An 18,386-nucleotide genomic window follows, 5' to 3' on the forward strand; every position below is an offset into this window, starting at 1 on the left:
AATCACTCACATTCACAAATTCATCTTCTTCCTTCACTTCAAAACCAATAATTTCAGATTGTTTCTCAAAAACCCCCAATTTCTAGGGTTTGTGTGATCTTTGATTTTGTGATTCCTTGTTGCAATTGGAGCTTTGGAGTTTGCTTTTGGGTGATCTTGTCTTCCTCCCTTACTTGTGGTGACGATTTCTTTCCCTTCTTTCTCCATTTTTCTTTACATTTAGGCTCATTGTTCATATTATTTGGGTGAAATTCTAAAATTTTTAATTTTGATTGTTTGGATTTGCATGTTTATTTTTGTGTTTATTCCTTGATAGTCTAGACTTTCTATGCATGTTTCATTGTTAATATTTGTAAAGGCTAGTCTATTGGTAGATTTTTGGTGAAATGTTGGTGGAATTCTAGTTGGGTTGTTGTTTTTGGTTGATGAGGATTGTTTGAAGTACTCTTGTTCGCTTTGAACTTGAGTGGAGAATTGGTACTTGTTTGTGATAGTTTTAATAGTAGATTGTAGTTTTTTGACTAACTTAGTTTTTCCTTTTGCTTTGGATTGTGTTTTTTTTCTTGCTTGTGTGTAGATTTTTGCTCCCTAAGGCTCGTCATGATGACAAAATGATCAAAGAAGGGACCTAACTCCCAACCGAACAAGCGTAAGGCTATCACACCTCCGGCCTTCGAGACTTGCGGAATTTCATTTCCGGAGCAACGGTCTTGGACTTACTTTGAGGAATTGTCTAAGAGGAACATCCGCCCGACAAAATTCTATGACAAGAAGACCGTTCAAACTTTGGGGTTTGAGAAGGAGCTTAACACTTTTATTGAGGGGCTCGATCTCGAGGAGTTTGTGGGGATGAGTGCCAAGACATATAGGAGAGTCACTCTCGAGTTTCTTGCCTCGGCTAGGAGGCGCCGAGTTCATGAGAATGGAAAAGAGTCGGTCGAGCTTCATTTTCAAGCATTTAATAATCAACATGTGCTCACCGACGAAGAGATCAATGATTTCTTCACTATCTACCCAAACCGGGGTCTTGTCGTTAATCCGGTGGCGGAGTGTGCGGCTTCTTATGATGAGAATATTTGGTGGGGAGAGCTCACGGGAGAGGAGAGGAAGTTCATTTCCTCCTCGGCGAAGTCATCTTCTTTTCTTCACCCCGCCATCCGTTACTTGAACCGCATGCTCCTATACACGGTCTTTGCAAAAGGGGCCACCGGATCCTTGTCAAGTCCGGAACTTAGGGCACTATGGCTAGCTACTGAAAAGGATGAAGGGATCTTGGATTTTGGGCAGCTTTTGATCACCCGGATAATTGAGCATCGGGACGGGCAACCAACTAGTGGAGATATTCTATTAGGTGGGATGCTCACTCTTCTCTTGAGAGCACTCCCCGGTGATCCTTATGAGCACACCCTAGCTAAGTTGGATGAGGTTCCCGGAGGGGAGTTCCTTGACTTGAGGACGCTCTCCAATGCCAAGTGGATCAAGGCCACCAACAATGATAAGTATATTTGGACGGTGAAGCAACGAGATTGGTGCATCCTCCCCAATCCTACCATCACTTCTTGGACTCCCAATGTCCGGTATTTGCTTCCCCGTGATCCTCAATTCATTGCCCAAGCACAATGGTTTCCTCCTCCTCAAACCGCTCCGAAGTCTCCTCCCCGTGGTCGTCCTCCTATCTCGGAGCCTTCCCCTAATGAGGGTGGTACGTCCTCTTCCTCCTCTCCTTTTGATTTCCATGCCTTGCAATCTACCCTTGCGGCTATCTTGCAAGGGCAAGAGAACCAAGCTACTACCTTAGCTTCTCTTGCTCCTCGAGGGAGCCGCACGGGGGATTCTTATCCTGATTATGACTAGTCCTACTACGGTAGGCGGGTGTACGACTTCCATGTTGACAAAGGGGACTTTTCCCCCTATGTCAACTATCCTTATCACCCTCCCCAACAAGGGCCCATCCCTAGTTGGAATGAGGAGCGTACACCCACTTACCCGTATTGGACGGGCCCATCCCAACCCGGTGTCACTCCTCCCTCTTTTCCGCCTTATGATTATACCATGATGGGCGGGAGTGACTACCGCGGTGACCCCATGTATCCCACTTCCCCACCGGTAGATCGACTAGATGGTTGGCCCGAGGATTTCACCGGGTGGCCTAGGGGGTACACGGGAGGTTGGGATGGTCCCCGAGGAGAGCCACCCCATGGAAATTACCCCCTTCGGCCCGAATATAGTTGGCCGCCTTATACCGATGCTTCGGGGCCCGATGTGGACCCCACCTACAATTTCACCTCGTTCACTGCCGATGAGGCTCGTGCACATCGCCTTGAGCGGGATGACTATTGGAGGGTTTATGATTCAAAGGGTAAGGCGCATGCCCCGGGTCCTTCTTCTTAGGGTTCACTCCATTTCTCCCTCATCTTGATGTGATGGTATGCTTGCAATTAGCTTGGGAGAGAAATGCGGAGTGGGGGTTTGCTTAGGGATCTTTTGAAGCTTGTTGGTGTTGTTGGTTTTCTTGCCACTTCGTGTGGTTGTATATATGATGATGATGAGTCTATGATGGTACTTTTGGTGTGTTTTGGCCATTTGGCCCTTGTCTACTAACATTTTTTTTCTTGCTTGCTTTTGAGCATTGTTTTGGTATGTTTCATTGTGATGGGTTCACACTTTCCACCTTATGCCTTGTCCATCTTTATTTTGGTAAGTTTGTTCGGGTTTTAACGGCTCTTTGCGGGACTTTCTCCCACGACAATTCCGGTAACATCCTTCTAACTCTATTGCATACTTTAGGGGACGGGCATACATCATGTTGGGGCATTTGGTTGGATGGGTAGATGTGCCCCTCCTTGCTTGGTTTTAGGCCTTGGGGACATGGCCTAATTCTAGCTTGGGAGGAGTTTTGTTGTGTGGTTGTGTGGTTGCCTACTTGTTGATGCTCATTGCTATGAATCATACCATTATGTGCTTGTTTCTTTGTTTTTAGTTTGATTTAGTTTGATTTTAGTTTCTTTTCTTTTTGTTTGTTTTGTTTGTTTCTTTTTGTTTTCCTTTTTGGTGTGTTTTCCTATTTTCTTCCTTTTTCTTTTGTTTTGATTTCCTTTTCGTCAAGGCAAGTTTTTCTAGGTTTTCTTAGGCAATATTCTTGATTGGGGCATATAAAATTGGAACTTGTAGATTAGAATGCTTTTATTCCTAATTGGTAGATTTTTACACGGTTCTTAATGTCTTGGGTCGAGTCTAGGATTTGGTGTCAAGAAAGTTGGTTGAACTATGGGTAGCATGCGTCATGAACTCTTGGATTGTGGTAAGATGGTGTCGATTTCTCTAGTGATTTGAAGCCGGAGAGAATGGTATTTGCTCCCTTGTGAGGTTCATGTTCAAAAATTAGCCCAAACACATTTTCATATATTGAGTGGCATGGATCCTTAGCATTGACTTTCTTGTCTCCCGAGTTTGACCATTTCCTTCCCGAGACCGCGACCGAACTACTTTAGGGGAAGATAGAGGCATTTCTTTCGGTGACTATTTTTCTTTTTAGTTTAGGACTTTATTTTATATTTTTCTCATATGTTTTTGTTTGCATTTTCCCCCTTTGCTAGCCATTTGAGCCTTGACCCTTCATTTCTTATGAGCACATTACAAGCCTAATAGCCTTTGTTTTGTTTTCACCCTTAGAAGTGATAGTGAAGCTTAGAGTTATGATGCTTGTTATTTTGGATTGATTATGCAAAGTTGAGGAATGAATGTTGTTTGGTATGAATGGCAAAGTTTTGGAAGAATGTTGTATATAGTGAATAATTGATGCAAAAGCAAAAAGAGAGTTAAGATGTGAAAAAAGCCAAAAAAAAAATAGAGAAAAAAAACAAGGCATGAAAAGTTTCATTTGAAACACAAAAAAAAAGGAAAATCAAATCAAGGAAAAAATGCAAAAAGAGTTGTAGTTTAGAATTGTTGTTGAATAAGCTTGGGGGTACCCCAAATAAGGGGTACGAGTTTGTGATTGGTTCAAAATGCTTGAGTTTAGTTCTATCATTGCGCTTCACTTTAGGTATGAGCACCAAATGGCCAAATTTGTTCCGCACCTTACCCCTATCCTACGTTACGCCCTAAAAGCCCTCTTGACCCTTTAGAGTTGAGTCATTGTCGGTGGAGGGAGGATTTGGTCAAGCTTAAGGAACAAGGTTGGCATGCTAAGATGTCGGGTAGCCTAATATTGATTTTTTGGCGCCTTCGCGGTGTCTTGAGACGCTATTCTCAAGGGTGGATAAGATCTAGAGATTTGACGTGGTATGCCCGGATGTAGGGGGATTGACTAGTGCTTGCCCTTAGTTCGCTTTGCTTGATGCTCGAATCTTTCACTTGATTTAGAACATTAGTTAGCGTGTACTCATTTATTTAATTAGTAATATTAGTGTTCTTCTATACTTGTTCCATAATAAAGGCCCTTATCTTGAGTTTTGTAGTTTAATTTCTTTTCTTATCTTTTCTTTTCTTCTTCTTTTCTTTCTTTCTTTCTTTCTTTTCTTGGTTTGTGCTTTCCATTTTAGTCTTGCCTTGATTAGATTTGCTAGATTTTGATTTTGGTAAATTTTTAGGATTTTATTAGTTGCTCATTCTTCCCTAGTTGAGTTTTGTTTGCTAGAGACTAGCAAACGCTTAGCTTGGGGGAGTTTGATGAGCGGCATTTATGTCGCTCTAAGCCTAGAATTTTATAGAATTTCATTATGCTTTTTGTTAGTTTTGCATAGTTTTGTTGCATTTTTATCCCCTTATTCCATCTTTGTACTTTTCAGGTAAAAATATTGAAAACGATGGAAAATGGCTGAGAATTACTCGAACAGGGCCCGTGCGATCGCACGGAATTTATGTGCGTTCGCACGGGTCAGCAAAGTTGCCTCCAAAGTCAAGCAGGTTCGTGTGCTCGTGCCCCAGGAGTGTGTGTTCGCACAAATTCAGAAAATCGATGCAGGAACTATATGGGAATTTGTGCGATCGCACCACAGAGGAGCTCGTTCGCACGAATCTGGAAAATCGATGCTGGAACTATGAGTGATTTTGTGCGATCGCACCACAAAGGAGCCCGCTCGCACGGAATTTCGGTGGGCTCACACTGAATTCCTGTGCGAGCACATGAGGATTTTTGAAGAATTGGCCAAGTCAGAACAGTGCGATCGCACGGTTGCTGAGCACGATCGCACGGATCGAAGGAAGAGAATCGTTGCTGAGCTCGTTCGCATGAATCACAGCACGATCGCACAGGTGCGATCGCAGCTGGGTATGCCCGTTCGCACGGCTGCGAGGGATTCAGTTTTTCGAGTTTAAATCTCTTATTTTCGGGGTTTAGTATAAATAGAAGGATTTTTTTGTATTTACTACCTTAAAAATACACCACTTTTGTATTTACTACCTTATGAAATTTTTATTATAAATTACTACCTTAAAGTATGATTTTTTTTGCAATCACTACCACTTTACGGTTTTCTCATTTTAAAATTGAGATATCTCATTCGTTTCTTAATCATTTTAAGTGATTCAAAGCCCATTCTTCTCGTTTATGTGTAACGATTCCATAGGGATCTTGCTTTTAACATTTTGTAAAAGGTTAAACATATTAAATATTATCTTTAAAACTTTAAAATATTTATGAATCACCAAACGAATTATTTTGAAATGTCGTTCTCAATTAAATCCTTATAGAAAAAGGAAAATAATGAACTTTGAATCACTTTAAACGGTTAAGAAACGAAAGAAATATCCCAGTTTTAAAATGAGAAAACTGTAAAGTGGTAGTAAATGAAAAAAAATTGGAACTTTAAGGTAGTAATTTAAAATAAAAATTTCATAAGGTAGTAAATACAAAAGTGGTGTATTTTTAAGGTAGTAAATACCAAATTTTCCTAAATAGAATTTTCTTTATATTAACAATGAATGTCAGAAATAGAATTTAGGAGGTTTTAGATATTTTACTCTTCAAGCTAGTGTTCTAGAGAGAGAAACTCATTGATTTCAAGCTTCAAATATGTAATTCCTTCAACTCTTCTCTTTTTCTTGCAATTTAATTCTTAGTTTCTTAATTCTTGCTCTTGCTTTGTTGTTGATTGTTCTTCAATTCCTTAATTTCTTGAATTCTTGATTTCATTGATTGAAGTTACTTTGATTTTCAATTTGTGATTTGATTGTGCAATTGAACTCTTAATTCTCTTCTACTACTCCTTCAATTTCATGCTTGCTAGCTTATTCTCAATGGATTGCTTGATTTCTAGAATGATTAGTGAGTAGAATTAGGGTAGGGAAAGGGGAGAATCTAGGGGCTTAATTAGGGGAAATTGTTGATTGATTGTTGGTTGATTCATGTGATTAAATATGATTTGATGATAGGATATCCATGCTAGTTGAGTGGTAGTTGCAAATTCTATTCGATTAGATTCACGTGGAACCATAGGATAGGTTTGGCGAGAGATTGTGGGCCTATCTTGTGCGATCAAATGGCGGTGCCTATTATATGCTAGTTAGTTTAATCTAGGATTAGGCGAAAGCTCTTCCGTGGACTAGACGCTTAGCGTTCCCTATCCGAGAGGTGGCGGGTTCGTCTTTAGATGCCATTTGCCTAATCACCATTGCTAGATAGTTGAATTCATTTCCCCCGGTTTCCCTAGCCTATCCCCGACTCCCTAACGTTTCCCTTTCTTGATTCAATTTAGCATAATTCTTAGTTTTAGATTGTTAAAAGTGACAATTCAAAACCAAATCCTTGTTCGAACTAGATTGACCTTCAAACTCAATAACCACCGTTTCTTTGGGACGATCCCTTTGCTTACCGCTAGCCGGTAGTTGAGTGGTTTTATAAATATTGTTTGCATAGGTTGTTTTCTATCAACGACGGAAAATACACCTATCACCCGTGTGCCCGTGCCTTGCTCGCTGCCTAGTACCGCATGGGCGACGAGCTCCCTTGCTCGTCGCCGCATGCCCGCACTATGCAACACTCCTTAAGGGTAACACTTAGCTTCCATTGCTTCGTGCGTGCAAGATTCGTGAACGTTTTTCATAAAAATCAAAAAATTTATAATTAAATTTATTGACAAATTAATAGCTCATATTAATTTCATAAATTTAGGCGAAAATTCGAAAATTTACTATTCAAATTAATTTCCGATTATATTTATTTTCATGGATTCAAATCTAGGTCATAAAATTTTAAAACTTTTCAATTTTAACAACTTTTATGGTGGTTTTTAATCATAGGATCCTAATTAAATTGCTAATTAATTATGAAAATCAAATCAAATTCTAAATTATTCGAATTTCAACAAATTAATTACAATTACAAATTAGGTTGTATAATTAACAAGATTAGGCTTTAAAATTGTTAAACATATACAGTAGGTCAATCATGGATTCAAGATTTACATACAAGATTCGCAAATATTCAATTTAACATCATAAAAATTATAAATTTTGCGTTCGAAAAACTAAAACCTCCAAAAAGTCATAGTTAGGCTTCGAATTTGGGAATTCTGGCTTCGGCATCAATTCTTTGATTTCAGTCAAAATTTAAAACTTCGTTTACATGCGAAATTCACAATAAAATTATACGATTCCGACCATTATTGACTAAACTGCCGAAAATCTTGCGAACATATAATTAAATAATCGCAAGAATTTGCAATTAATTACATACAACGAAATTAATCACCCCTTTAATTCATTGCAAATTTATAAAATTTATCCATGTTAACTATAATTGATTATGGAATTAATTAGAGGCTCGTGATACCACTGTTAGGTTATGACAAATATAAAACATATATTTCATGCAGAAAAATCATAAACCCAGGAATCCAAATTAATTGTCACATAGTAAATTAACATAATTTAGGATACATACATGTGACGCGTGCCTTCCCTAGCTACTCCCGACCGAACAAGAACAAGTTTAGGACTCCTAATGTTGCCCCTCCGTAGATAGTCCACAACACGTTCGGATCCGCCTTAGATTCCATTAACTAGAATATTATCTAAGGTTTTATGTTATTCGAAAGCTTAATTATATTTTAGGCAAATTATTAAGTTATTCTTTAAACTTAAACCATATGAATACTTGTTGATTGTGATATATAAATTGTGATTATGAATCACCTATTTATAGGGAGAAAATACCAGACTTAGATTTCCACTAGGATTCAATTTACTAATCCAATCAGAATTCTAGTTAAATTAATCCATTAGAATTTAACGTTTAATTAAACACTAAACATTTAATTCTTGTGGAATTAGGAAATATTAAGAAATCCAAAACGACCAAAGATTCGTAGCATTGCACAAACACACACACACACGCAGCCCATAAGGCCACGGTGCGCGGCTCAGCCCAAGGCAGGCTGGCAGCACGCGGCCCATCCTTGGGCGCTGCTGCTGGGCCTCGCCTGGCTCGCTTGCTGCGGGCTTGTCCATGCCTTGCTCGTTGCTCGCGGGCCTCGCTGGCCTTGCTGCTAGCTGCGCGGCCTTTGCTAGGCGCAGGCCTAGCTTCGTGCTGGGCCTTGCGTCTAGCAAGCTCGTCGGACGATCGTTTCGTACGTCGCGCTTTCGATTCGGTTTCCGATTCCGGAATTCATTTCATATTCGAACAATATTTAATATTTCCGATTCCGGAATTTATTTCCGTTTCGAACAAATATTTAATATTTTCGATTTCGGAATTTATTTCCGATTCCGACAATATTTCCGATTCCGGTAATATTTCCGTTTCCGGCAATATTTTCGATTCCGGCAATATTTCTATTTCCAATAATATTTTCCAATACGTACCATGTTTCCGTTTCCGGCAATATCTACGACTTGGATAATATTATTATTTCCGTTGCGATCCATATTTCCGTCTCCGGCAATATCATCGTTTTCGGAGTATTCATATTTTGCCTTTTGACGATTTTAGCTCCCGCTGGAACCGAGATCCGTCGATTCCGAATATTCATAATTAGAGTATTTAATTCACTTAAATACTTGATCCGTTCACGTACTATTTGTGTGACCCTACGGGTTTAGTCAAGAGTAAGTTGTAGATTAATATTATTAATTCCACTCGAACTGAAGCGGCCTCTAGCTAGGCATACAGGTCACTTGATCTCACTGAATTACTAACTTGCATAATTAATTAATACTGAACCGCATTTATTAGACTTAGTATAGAATGCATACTTGGACTAAGGGCATTATTTCCTTCAACTTTGGGTGATGAGAAGATGAATGAGCCCTTGGCTATTGATCGGGGGGTGAAGCACTTGCCCGAGGGGAATGGCCTCTAACCCGGCTAGGGGGTGAGTGACGCCCCCTTATGGGAGAGGGTGAGTGCCTTCTGGGAGATATCCTGCGGGATCTGACTTCAATCGGTTCGTCTTGCCTTGAAGGAGTAGGGTGGTCTCGTGCAGAGGCAGTAGTGTTAGCACTAGAGGGGGGTAGACCTCGGGTGATCCTATCATTCCTGATGGCCTCTTTGGCTTGTTCGAGGCGCCTCCTGTGCAAGAGGTCTCGAGTAATAAGGTCTCCTATGTGCAGCTGTCGTTCTTCAATTACCCGGCGTGCATCTTGAATGGCCCTTGGTTGGTGAGGGCGAGGCTGTTCCCCACCCCTGTCACCTAGCCTTTCCATCACACTTCGAGGCCGTGCCCTGTGGATGGTATGAGATGATGTGCTCACCCTTGAGCTGATAGGGCGGTTTGGCTGTTTCTTCGAAGTTCCCTCTCCTATTCCTCGGAGGTTGCGGATAGCCTCATTGAATTGAGCAGCCATATGCTCCAGGTCCTTTTTTGTTGACCAAGTTCTCAGGGTGACCCTAGGCATGGGGTTGTTGGTTCTCATGCTCCTGATCACCATTGTGATCATCTCCGTTCCGCGGAATAGTCATTAACACGTAATTGGGATAAGACTCTAATCGATGAGAGGAGGAGTGTGGCCTGGTTCGTCGAGTGTTAACCATGGCTTGTAATTGACTTCCCCACAAACGGCGCTAACTGTTTCTGCGAAGAAATTGCTAAGTGTGAAAATAAGGGAAGTCTCATCAACCAGAGCTGTTGTTTTCCTCCAATCGGCTATCGTTTTTCCTACAAAAGGGCAAACGAAAACTGGGTTGGGGGGTCTAGTTAGAGAGAGAAAGTAGTGAGAGAGTCAGTGTAGAAATAATTGCATACCTGAGTAATGATTAGGTGAGTCATATTTATAGTAATATCGGAGGGCATTATTAGTAAATATGAGCAATTGTAGGGGTATGAAATCTTGTGCCTACTAGAGGCTGAGATATGGGCCCCGAAATTAAGGTCTGGGCCCATTAGAGGCTTTGTGTTTGGGGTAGTTGAATAATTTCCCTTAGTAGGGATATTTTGGTAATTTCCTTGTAAAAGTGGGTCCCACCGAGGGGCTCGAACAATGTGGTTTTGTAATCTACTACTCCCTCAATTCCTTTTTGTTGTTCCCATTTCCTTTTTTGGCATTTCTTTTTGTTGTTCCCCTACTGAATCTTTACTATTTTTTGCCATAGTTTTTTTACCAATTTACCCTAAGATTCCCCACTATTTACCAAAAAACCCTAAGATTCTACCCATTCCCACCCACTTTTACCCCACCAACCTTATTAAATTATTTAACCTAACCCCACCCCCCTCCCTTTATAACCTGTCCCTATCCCACTTACACTCTCATCCCTCATCCCTCATTCTGATTTCTCTCTCTCACCTCTTCGGATCTCTCTCTCTCTCTTATTTCACTCTCTCTCTCTTAAAATCCCTCCCCTGTTCTTGAGAAAACCCTAGGGTTTCCGCCTCTGTTCTGGGTTTTCCTCTCCAACTCTCTCAAATCTGAAACGTTTTCGCATAAATTCTTTCATAAAAATTACTCAGAATCATATTCCGAGCAGATCCTCTCTGTTTTTGTCCCCTTTTTGGTCCCTAATTGTCGCTGATTGTGTTGTTTATCTTGGTTTTTCTGGTACGCGATGGGTTCTTCTTTGTCTAGAACTCGAGGTGAATCTGGGGTGGGAACCTCCGGTCAAAGAATCCCCGATCCCAACTGTGATTGGGGATCCAAGTGCAACTGTCCCAACAACGAGCATTCCTACTCCGGCGAGTATAAAAACAATCTTTATATGGCCCAAAAAGAAAATACAAGTACTCAAAACTATTTGAAAGAATGGTTTGAGAAGAGGGAAGTGGAGCCAGGGGAGGAGGTTGAGTCAAAACATGACGATCGGAAACCCACACCCTCAGATCTGCGTTTTTTCTGTGAAGGAGATTCCGATGAGGTATTACTTTTGATTTTTTGCGATTTATTTATGGTTTTTATGTCGATGTTGTTAAAAAATTAATTCTGATTGTTTGCATGTCTAAAAATGTGGGTTTTGATAAATTTTGGATTTATTTGGAGTATTGTTCATTGTACTCGGATTATTTATTGGATATGTTGCTCAGATTTCCCATTGCATGTGTTAAAAAAGCAGATTTTTGGAGATTTGTTGAATCTATTCGGCCTTTATATTTGATTTGTTGGTCTATATTTGCATTGCATGTGGTAAAAATGGTGATCTATAAATGTTGGAAATTATTGTGGATTTATTTGGAGATTTGTTGGAATAAATCGGTGTTTTTATGTTATTTGGTGCTCTGTTTTCTCATTGCATGTGGTAAAAATGGCTTTCTAAGTATATTTGGATTTTTTTGGAGATAAGTTGGATTAAATCGGACTATTCATGTGATTTGTTGCTCTGTTTTCTCATTGCATGTGGTAAAAATTGTGATCTGAGATTATTTGGATATATTTGGAGATTATTTTAATTAAATCGGAATAATCATGTGATTTGTTCCTCTCATTTAACTCATTGTATGTGGTAACCATGATGATCTGAAATTATTTGGAACTTTATTTGGATTTATTTGGAGATTTGTTGGATTAAATCGGATTAATTTTTGATTGATATTGGTGTGAAAAATTGATCTGATTTTATATATGGTCCCCTGTTATTATATGATGACACTAATCATGTTGTTTGTCCCCTATTGATTGCAAGGAACCAAGTGGGTCTGACTCATTTGATCTGGTGTATGTCGGAGAGTGTGAAAAAGAGAATGGTGATGCTGTTGGGTCTCCCGGGCAATGTTCATCTGGTTATCCCTCCTCAAAGAAAGTTGGAAAGGGAAAAAAATCGGGTTCGGCATCTGATGATGCTTAGATAAGTCTGTCTCCTTTCTTCCTTTTAAATTTTATTAAATGCTGGCTAGCTGTGGAGTCATAAGGTGGATGCCAACAATTGTGATCTGTTGTTGGCCAGGGGTGTTGTTGTTTGGATGATGATGTTGTGATTTGTTGTATGGATGTTGATGTTAGATAATGATGTTGGTATAATGATATTTATAATGATGATTGGATGATGGTGTTGTCATATTGGTTTTAAAAAAATGTGTTGTGATGAGTCCGATGTTTGGATTATGATGTTTGGATAATGATGTTGGGATATTTTTATAATGTTGTGGTATGTTGTCTGTGTGATGAACATGGTTTGATGGCTTAATGTCCCCTGTTTTATGGTATGTTGTCTGTCTGATGAATATGTTGCTTTGGTGAGTATGAGATTGGATCAGTAGAACTATGTTTTGGATTAGTAAAGGCATGAAATGAATATAATTTGGGGAAATACTTTGAGTCATTTAAGTCCTCTCAATGTGGCCTTGTGTTGAATGCTTAATGTCCAAGTATGTCCCTTTAGGATAAAGTAATGTCCCTTTATTGTTTGTGATCGATGATGAGTCTTTTTAATGCTGAGGAACAAGTCTTATTAACCACAAATGCTCGTGCTGCCATTAGTATCAGTAATGATATTTCTCGGGCGCTAAGTGTTTGTGGTTTGGATTTGTTTCAATGATGCTTGGGGACATTCTGAGATCAATATTAGGAGGTTTGTGATGTTCAATGATGTGATTGTTGATATTCTGAGATCTATGTTTTAATAATTGTCTTTTAACTTCTTTTGTCCAACGGAGTGAATGTCATTTCATACAATCAAATGTGAATATCAATCATTCCGTTGGGCAGAAGAACGTTAAAGATATGATAGTATTGAAACTAGTTGATCAATGATGTGTGTCAATATGTCTGAGAAATGAAACCCTACATGTTAATGATTTGTTTAATGTTTGATGTCCCATGAATCAGTAGAGGTCTGTGATGAGTCTTTCATTTGATGAGATTCAAACCCTATGTTTTGATCAGTTCATGTTTCATTTGATGCATTGCTGATTGTTATTGTTATGTTTGATCTGTGATGAGTCATCATTTGCTGAGACTCAAACCCAATGTTCCAATAACACTTGTGCACCATTAGCATCATTGATGCTCTTCCGGAGCTAAGTGTTAGGGGATAGGGTATGTGTCAATGATGCTTGGGGACATTCTGAGATCTTATGTCATGTTAAATATGTTGTGTTAGTGATTTGTTTTGGCTTTCCGGTCTTTTGCCAGTTTTAATGTGTTAGGATACAATGAAATTGAATCCTTCACATATAAACCGGCATTAGACGGGAGAGGCAATTCATGTCTTGCAAAACAACATGTATGATTGTGGGGTTACTGATATTCAATGATGTTTAGTGTTGATATTCTGTGATGTATGTGTTGATAACCTGAGATATTTGTTTCTAAACATGTCCTTCATCACCTTTTACCAAACGGAATACAGATCAATTCACATCATTGAGTGATCATGTATCCCCTTTTGTAAAAGGGTGATGAGGTTGTTAATCATTTAGAAACAGATTGGTCAATGATGTAAATCAACTTAACTGAGATATTTATGTACTTATGCCTTGTGATGTGTGATGAGTCTTCATTTTATGAATCTCAAACCCTATGTTTTTCAATCAAACTCATGCACCATTAGCATCCATGATGTTTTTCAGGAGCTAAGTTAAATTGGAAAGGGTTTGATTCAATGATTTTTGGGGACATTCTGAGATATTTATGATTCTTTAAGAAAACTTTGTGTATGTGAGGCATATTTCATGTGTTATCAATGATGAAATGGTTGTTTCAGTCAAATATATCTTCTTTTCACGCATCGGTTTCTAAGTGGGAAGAATTTCCATCTGAAAATGATGTGATATTATTATTTCTTTCCATTTAGAAGCCGATGTGTTTAGAGTTGTGATTTTGTATGTCCTGAGTTTCTTGGGACCTTAGTATCCTCTCTCAAATGGAGTCAGTTTCCTTAACCTTTTTAAATTGTGTTAGTAATTTGCTCCATTTGGGAGTAGGATATTAATGTCATATGATTCAATGATGAAAAACAACTTATAACTGAGAATAACAACAATGATTAAATTATGTCCCCTTGATCATTCATGTTGTAATTCACTACCTTGCCTCTGCTGCCTTGTTCTTGCCTTCTCTTTCATGTGTTATCAATGATGAAATGGTTGTTTAAGTCAAATTTTACTTCTTTTGACGCATCGGTTTCGGAGTGGGAAGAATTTCCATCTGAAAATGATGTTATTTTATTCTTTCTTTCCACTTCGAAGCCGATGTGTTTATAGTTGTGAATTTGTATGTCCTGAGTTTCTTAGGCCCTTAGTATCCTTTGCTTAATGGAGTCATTTCCTTAACATTTTTAAATTGTGTTAGTAATTTGCTCCATTAGGCAAGAGGATATTAATGTCATAAGATTCAATGATGAAAAACAACTTATAATTGAGAATAACAACTAGATGGACTTGTCATTATGTTTGCATGCCCCCTTGCCTCTACTACCTTGTTCTTGCCTTGCCTTTGCTGCCTTGTTCTTGCCTTGCCTCTGCTGCCTTGTGCTTGCCTTGCCTCTGCTGCCTTGTTCTTGCCTTGCCTCTGCTGCCTTGTTCTTGCCTTGCCTCTGCTGCCTTGTTCTTGTTTTGCCACTTCTGCCTTGTTCTTGTTTTGCCACTTCTGCCTTATGCATGCCATTCTTCTGCGGCCTTGTTATTTCCTTGCCTTATAAATCTTGACAGTGTTTATATTCATGTGAATAAGAGTGATGAATCATAGTGTTTATTGCCTGTGCTTATAAATCTCACCATGTTCCCTTGATTAGTCTATATTAATGTCAATAAGAATGAAGAAAACAAACTTTAATAAACTTAAACATGATATTCATTCATTGATGCTTCCAAAAGATATGCTTACAAAATGTTTTGCCTACATGTTATGCTTGCATTTAAGCTTACAAAAGTGACACATTGGTTGTACTTGTCAATTTCAAAACATGTCCCCAAAACACAAAAAGTTATCTACTTGTTTTCTCTTTGCTTCACTGGTTTGCTTTCCATTCATCATAGAGTTGCATGCATTCATTAACTGCCCATATAGGTGCCTTGACTTGCTCTGGCAGTCTGCCTTCATCTTCTAGTATCTTCTTCTTGTTGTGTGGAAGTTGGTAATCATTGTTGCCCTTGTGTTTTAGAATCTCATTAGAAACAAACTGTAATGTCATCCACACATTAGACAATGTCTTAGGATGCAATTCATTAAAAGAATCATACACTGCTCCACTTAAGTCCTCCACAGGTTTAGGCATTTTCTTGTGCATAAGTGATTGTATTGACCTGAAAAATCCCAAGTCCAAGATGTTGCAATCTGGACTGTTTGCTGGCTGTTGAGTCAACACAAAAGTGAACCCATCTTGTTTGTAGTGTAGTTGCCATTCTGGATCATCTTTCAATGTATGTGCCTTTGCATTATCTTGAATAATATAGATGACCTTTTCCCCTTCATGTGGTGGCCACTTTGCCTTGATTGCTGGAATTAGCTTGTTGATCACCATTGCCCTTGTTTCAATTTGATTTACAGACTTCACTGGCTTTGTTTCAATGGTCCCCTTTACTCTGTTTTTTGATGTCCTCTTGCCTGCAACTGCATCTGTGAATGGAAATATGCCTATTTTACCATCAAAATCACAATCCCCATTTTCACCCCACCTTGGTCTAGCTACTGCTGCCATGAACATGAATTTTGGTATCTTGGTTCTTGAACTTGCACTTCTGTGTGGATAGGGTTCATTGTTTGCAAGATAAACTCTCTGGTTTTTTTGAGTCAAATAAAACCACTTCTCATCAATATGAATGAAGTCATACATGCTGTAATATGTTGGTTCTTGTGGTATAGTGTAATCCATTATCAGCCTGAGTGCCCACCTCATCCTTGCCATTTTGCATGCTTCCGAAATGCCTGGATGCAAGGGACTTGAGTGTGGCTTAATAATTTTCCTCTTGATGAGCCTCCATACTATTGTTAGTCCCAAATTGAGCATTCTTGCAAGATCTACGATGCATGTTGTTATAATCAAACGCGTGCCACGAACGATTGAGAACAAACCCACAAACATAATATAGGACAAATAGCAAAGACAATAATAATAGACACAAGTGTTTATGAGGAAATTTAGATTTCCTCCCCTCAAATATTATCGTATTATTAAGTTCCTACAAAATAACACAATAACCCCTCAATTGATGATTCCTCTCACCAATGTATTTTCCCCTCTTATTTTCTAGCTAGGCCTAAACCCCCTTTTATAGGCTAAACTAGAAACCCACGTCTACTAGAATTATACTTGCTCCCCAAGTTTAAATAATTCTAGAGATTGTTACATACCAAAATATATCTACTTTCCTAATTACAATTCTAATTAAACTAGGAAACAATATATTAAATCAAACAAGTCCGTTTCGTATTTTTGTCAACTTAACTAAGTTGTGTTTATTCCCAAAGATATAAGATTGCGATCAAGTCTCGAAATGTACCTCACCTCTCGTAATTTTCGAGTCTTTCCTTCATATGTCTTGATCTCAACCTCACCTATACCCTCAACCTTAGCCTCTTCCCCGTTAGGCAAGGTAACACACAATCCATCACTTTGTTTATAAGAAGTAAACCACTCCTTCCTACAACAAATATGTTGTGAGCATCCCGAATCTAAAATCCAACCCTCTTTTGGATCTTTACTCTCCTCCACCATTAGAGCCATATCCTCTTCAATAGCAATAGTAGCTGCATCTCTAACCCTTCCGTTCCTCAACGCCATCAAGTCTTCCTTGTACCTAGGACACTTTGATTGTATATGTCCTACCTCGTCACAGTACCAACACTTGATATTAGGTTTTGTATTGCTCGCCTTCTTTTTGCCTTTCCAGTTATTACTACTACCCTCCGCTACCAATCCTGCTCCTCCATGGATTGATGATGATCCCCCTTGTTTCATGAACCTTTCCGCCTCGAATAACGCCACCGCAGTATCGTCCAAAGCAATTGTTGTCTTCCCTACAAGTAAACTAGTTATCACAGAGTTATACCTTTTAGGGAGACATGTCAACAATAAAATTGCTTTGTCCTCCTCCTCGATTTTCACATCTAAACTCCCCAATTGGGTGATCAATCCATTAAACTTATTCAGATGATCTTGTAGTGCGCTGTCTTCCTCCATCTCGAGTGAATAAAGGTCTTTTTTCAAGAACAACTTGTTGGCCAATGACTTAGATGCGTACATCTTAATCAATTTGTCCCACAACTCTTTTGGATTATTATCCTCTAAGACGTTGTACTTGATCTCCGGTGCGAGAGCCAATATGATCGTACTAGTAGCCCGTAGTTGCATATCCTCCCACTTGTCCTTGTCCACCGAATCGGGTTTCTTATCCTCCAAAGTCTTGTGAAGACCTTGATGTATAAGAATATCCTTAATTGTACTTTGCCATAATGAGAAATTCGTCTTCCCATTAAAAAGTTCTACCTTATATTTGTTCCCCAAATCATCCATGACTAAACCCAGCTCTTGATACCAGTTTGTTATAACCAAACGCGTGCCACGAGCGATTGAGAACAAACCCACAAATATAATATAGGACAAATAGCAAAGACAATAATAATAGACACAAGTGTTTATGAGGAAATTTAGATTTCCTTCCCTCAAATATTATCGTATTATAAAGTTCCTATAAAATAACACAATAACCCCTCAATTGATGATTCCTCTCACCAATGTATTTTCCCCTCTTATTTTCTAGCTAGGCCTAAACCCCCTTTTATAGGCTAAACTAGAAACCCACGTCTACTAGAATTATACTTGCTCCCCAAGTTTAAATAATTCTAGAGATTGTTACATACCAAAATATATCTATTTTCCTAATTACAATTCTAATTAAACTAGGAAACAATATATTAAATCAAACAAGTCCGTTTCGTATTTTTGTCAACTTAACTAAGTTGTGTTTATTTCCTAACACATGTTCTGTCCCCCATGCCTATTTGTGCAATAGAGTCATAGGAGACTTGAACCTTTTTCCTTCCACATCTGTGATACTGGCTTTGCACAATATATGAAT

At 38.9% G+C, this 18,386-nt stretch overlaps 1 protein-coding gene across 1 annotated transcript; it reads right to left on the reverse strand.

Moving 5' to 3' along the window:
* Positions 1-13,676: 13,676 nt before the first annotated feature.
* LOC110799770 (uncharacterized) lies at positions 13,677-16,213 on the reverse strand. The gene is made up of 2 exons (XM_022005038.2): positions 15,649-16,213; positions 13,677-13,696 (listed from the first exon to the last, which is right to left on the reverse strand). Exons 1-2 carry the CDS (start codon positions 16,211-16,213, stop codon positions 13,677-13,679), a joined length of 585 nt encoding a protein of 194 aa, XP_021860730.2.
* Between the last annotated feature and the right edge of the window lie 2,173 nt (positions 16,214-18,386).

The sequence above is a fragment of the Spinacia oleracea genome, chromosome 4 (genome assembly GCF_020520425.1).
Source record: "Spinacia oleracea cultivar Varoflay chromosome 4, BTI_SOV_V1, whole genome shotgun sequence".
NCBI lineage: Eukaryota > Viridiplantae > Streptophyta > Magnoliopsida > Caryophyllales > Amaranthaceae > Spinacia > Spinacia oleracea.

Bases quoted from the DNA above. Each gene is read 5' to 3' on its own strand.
- LOC110799770 (XM_022005038.2), bottom strand. From the start codon at position 16,213: ATGGCAAGGATGAGGTGGGCACTCAGGCTGATAATGGATTACACTATA. The intron at 13,697-15,648 runs GTCCAGATTGCA...GTTTGGTAAAAG, and splicing joins GACTCAACAGCCAGCAAACA to GTGATGAAGGACATGTTTAG.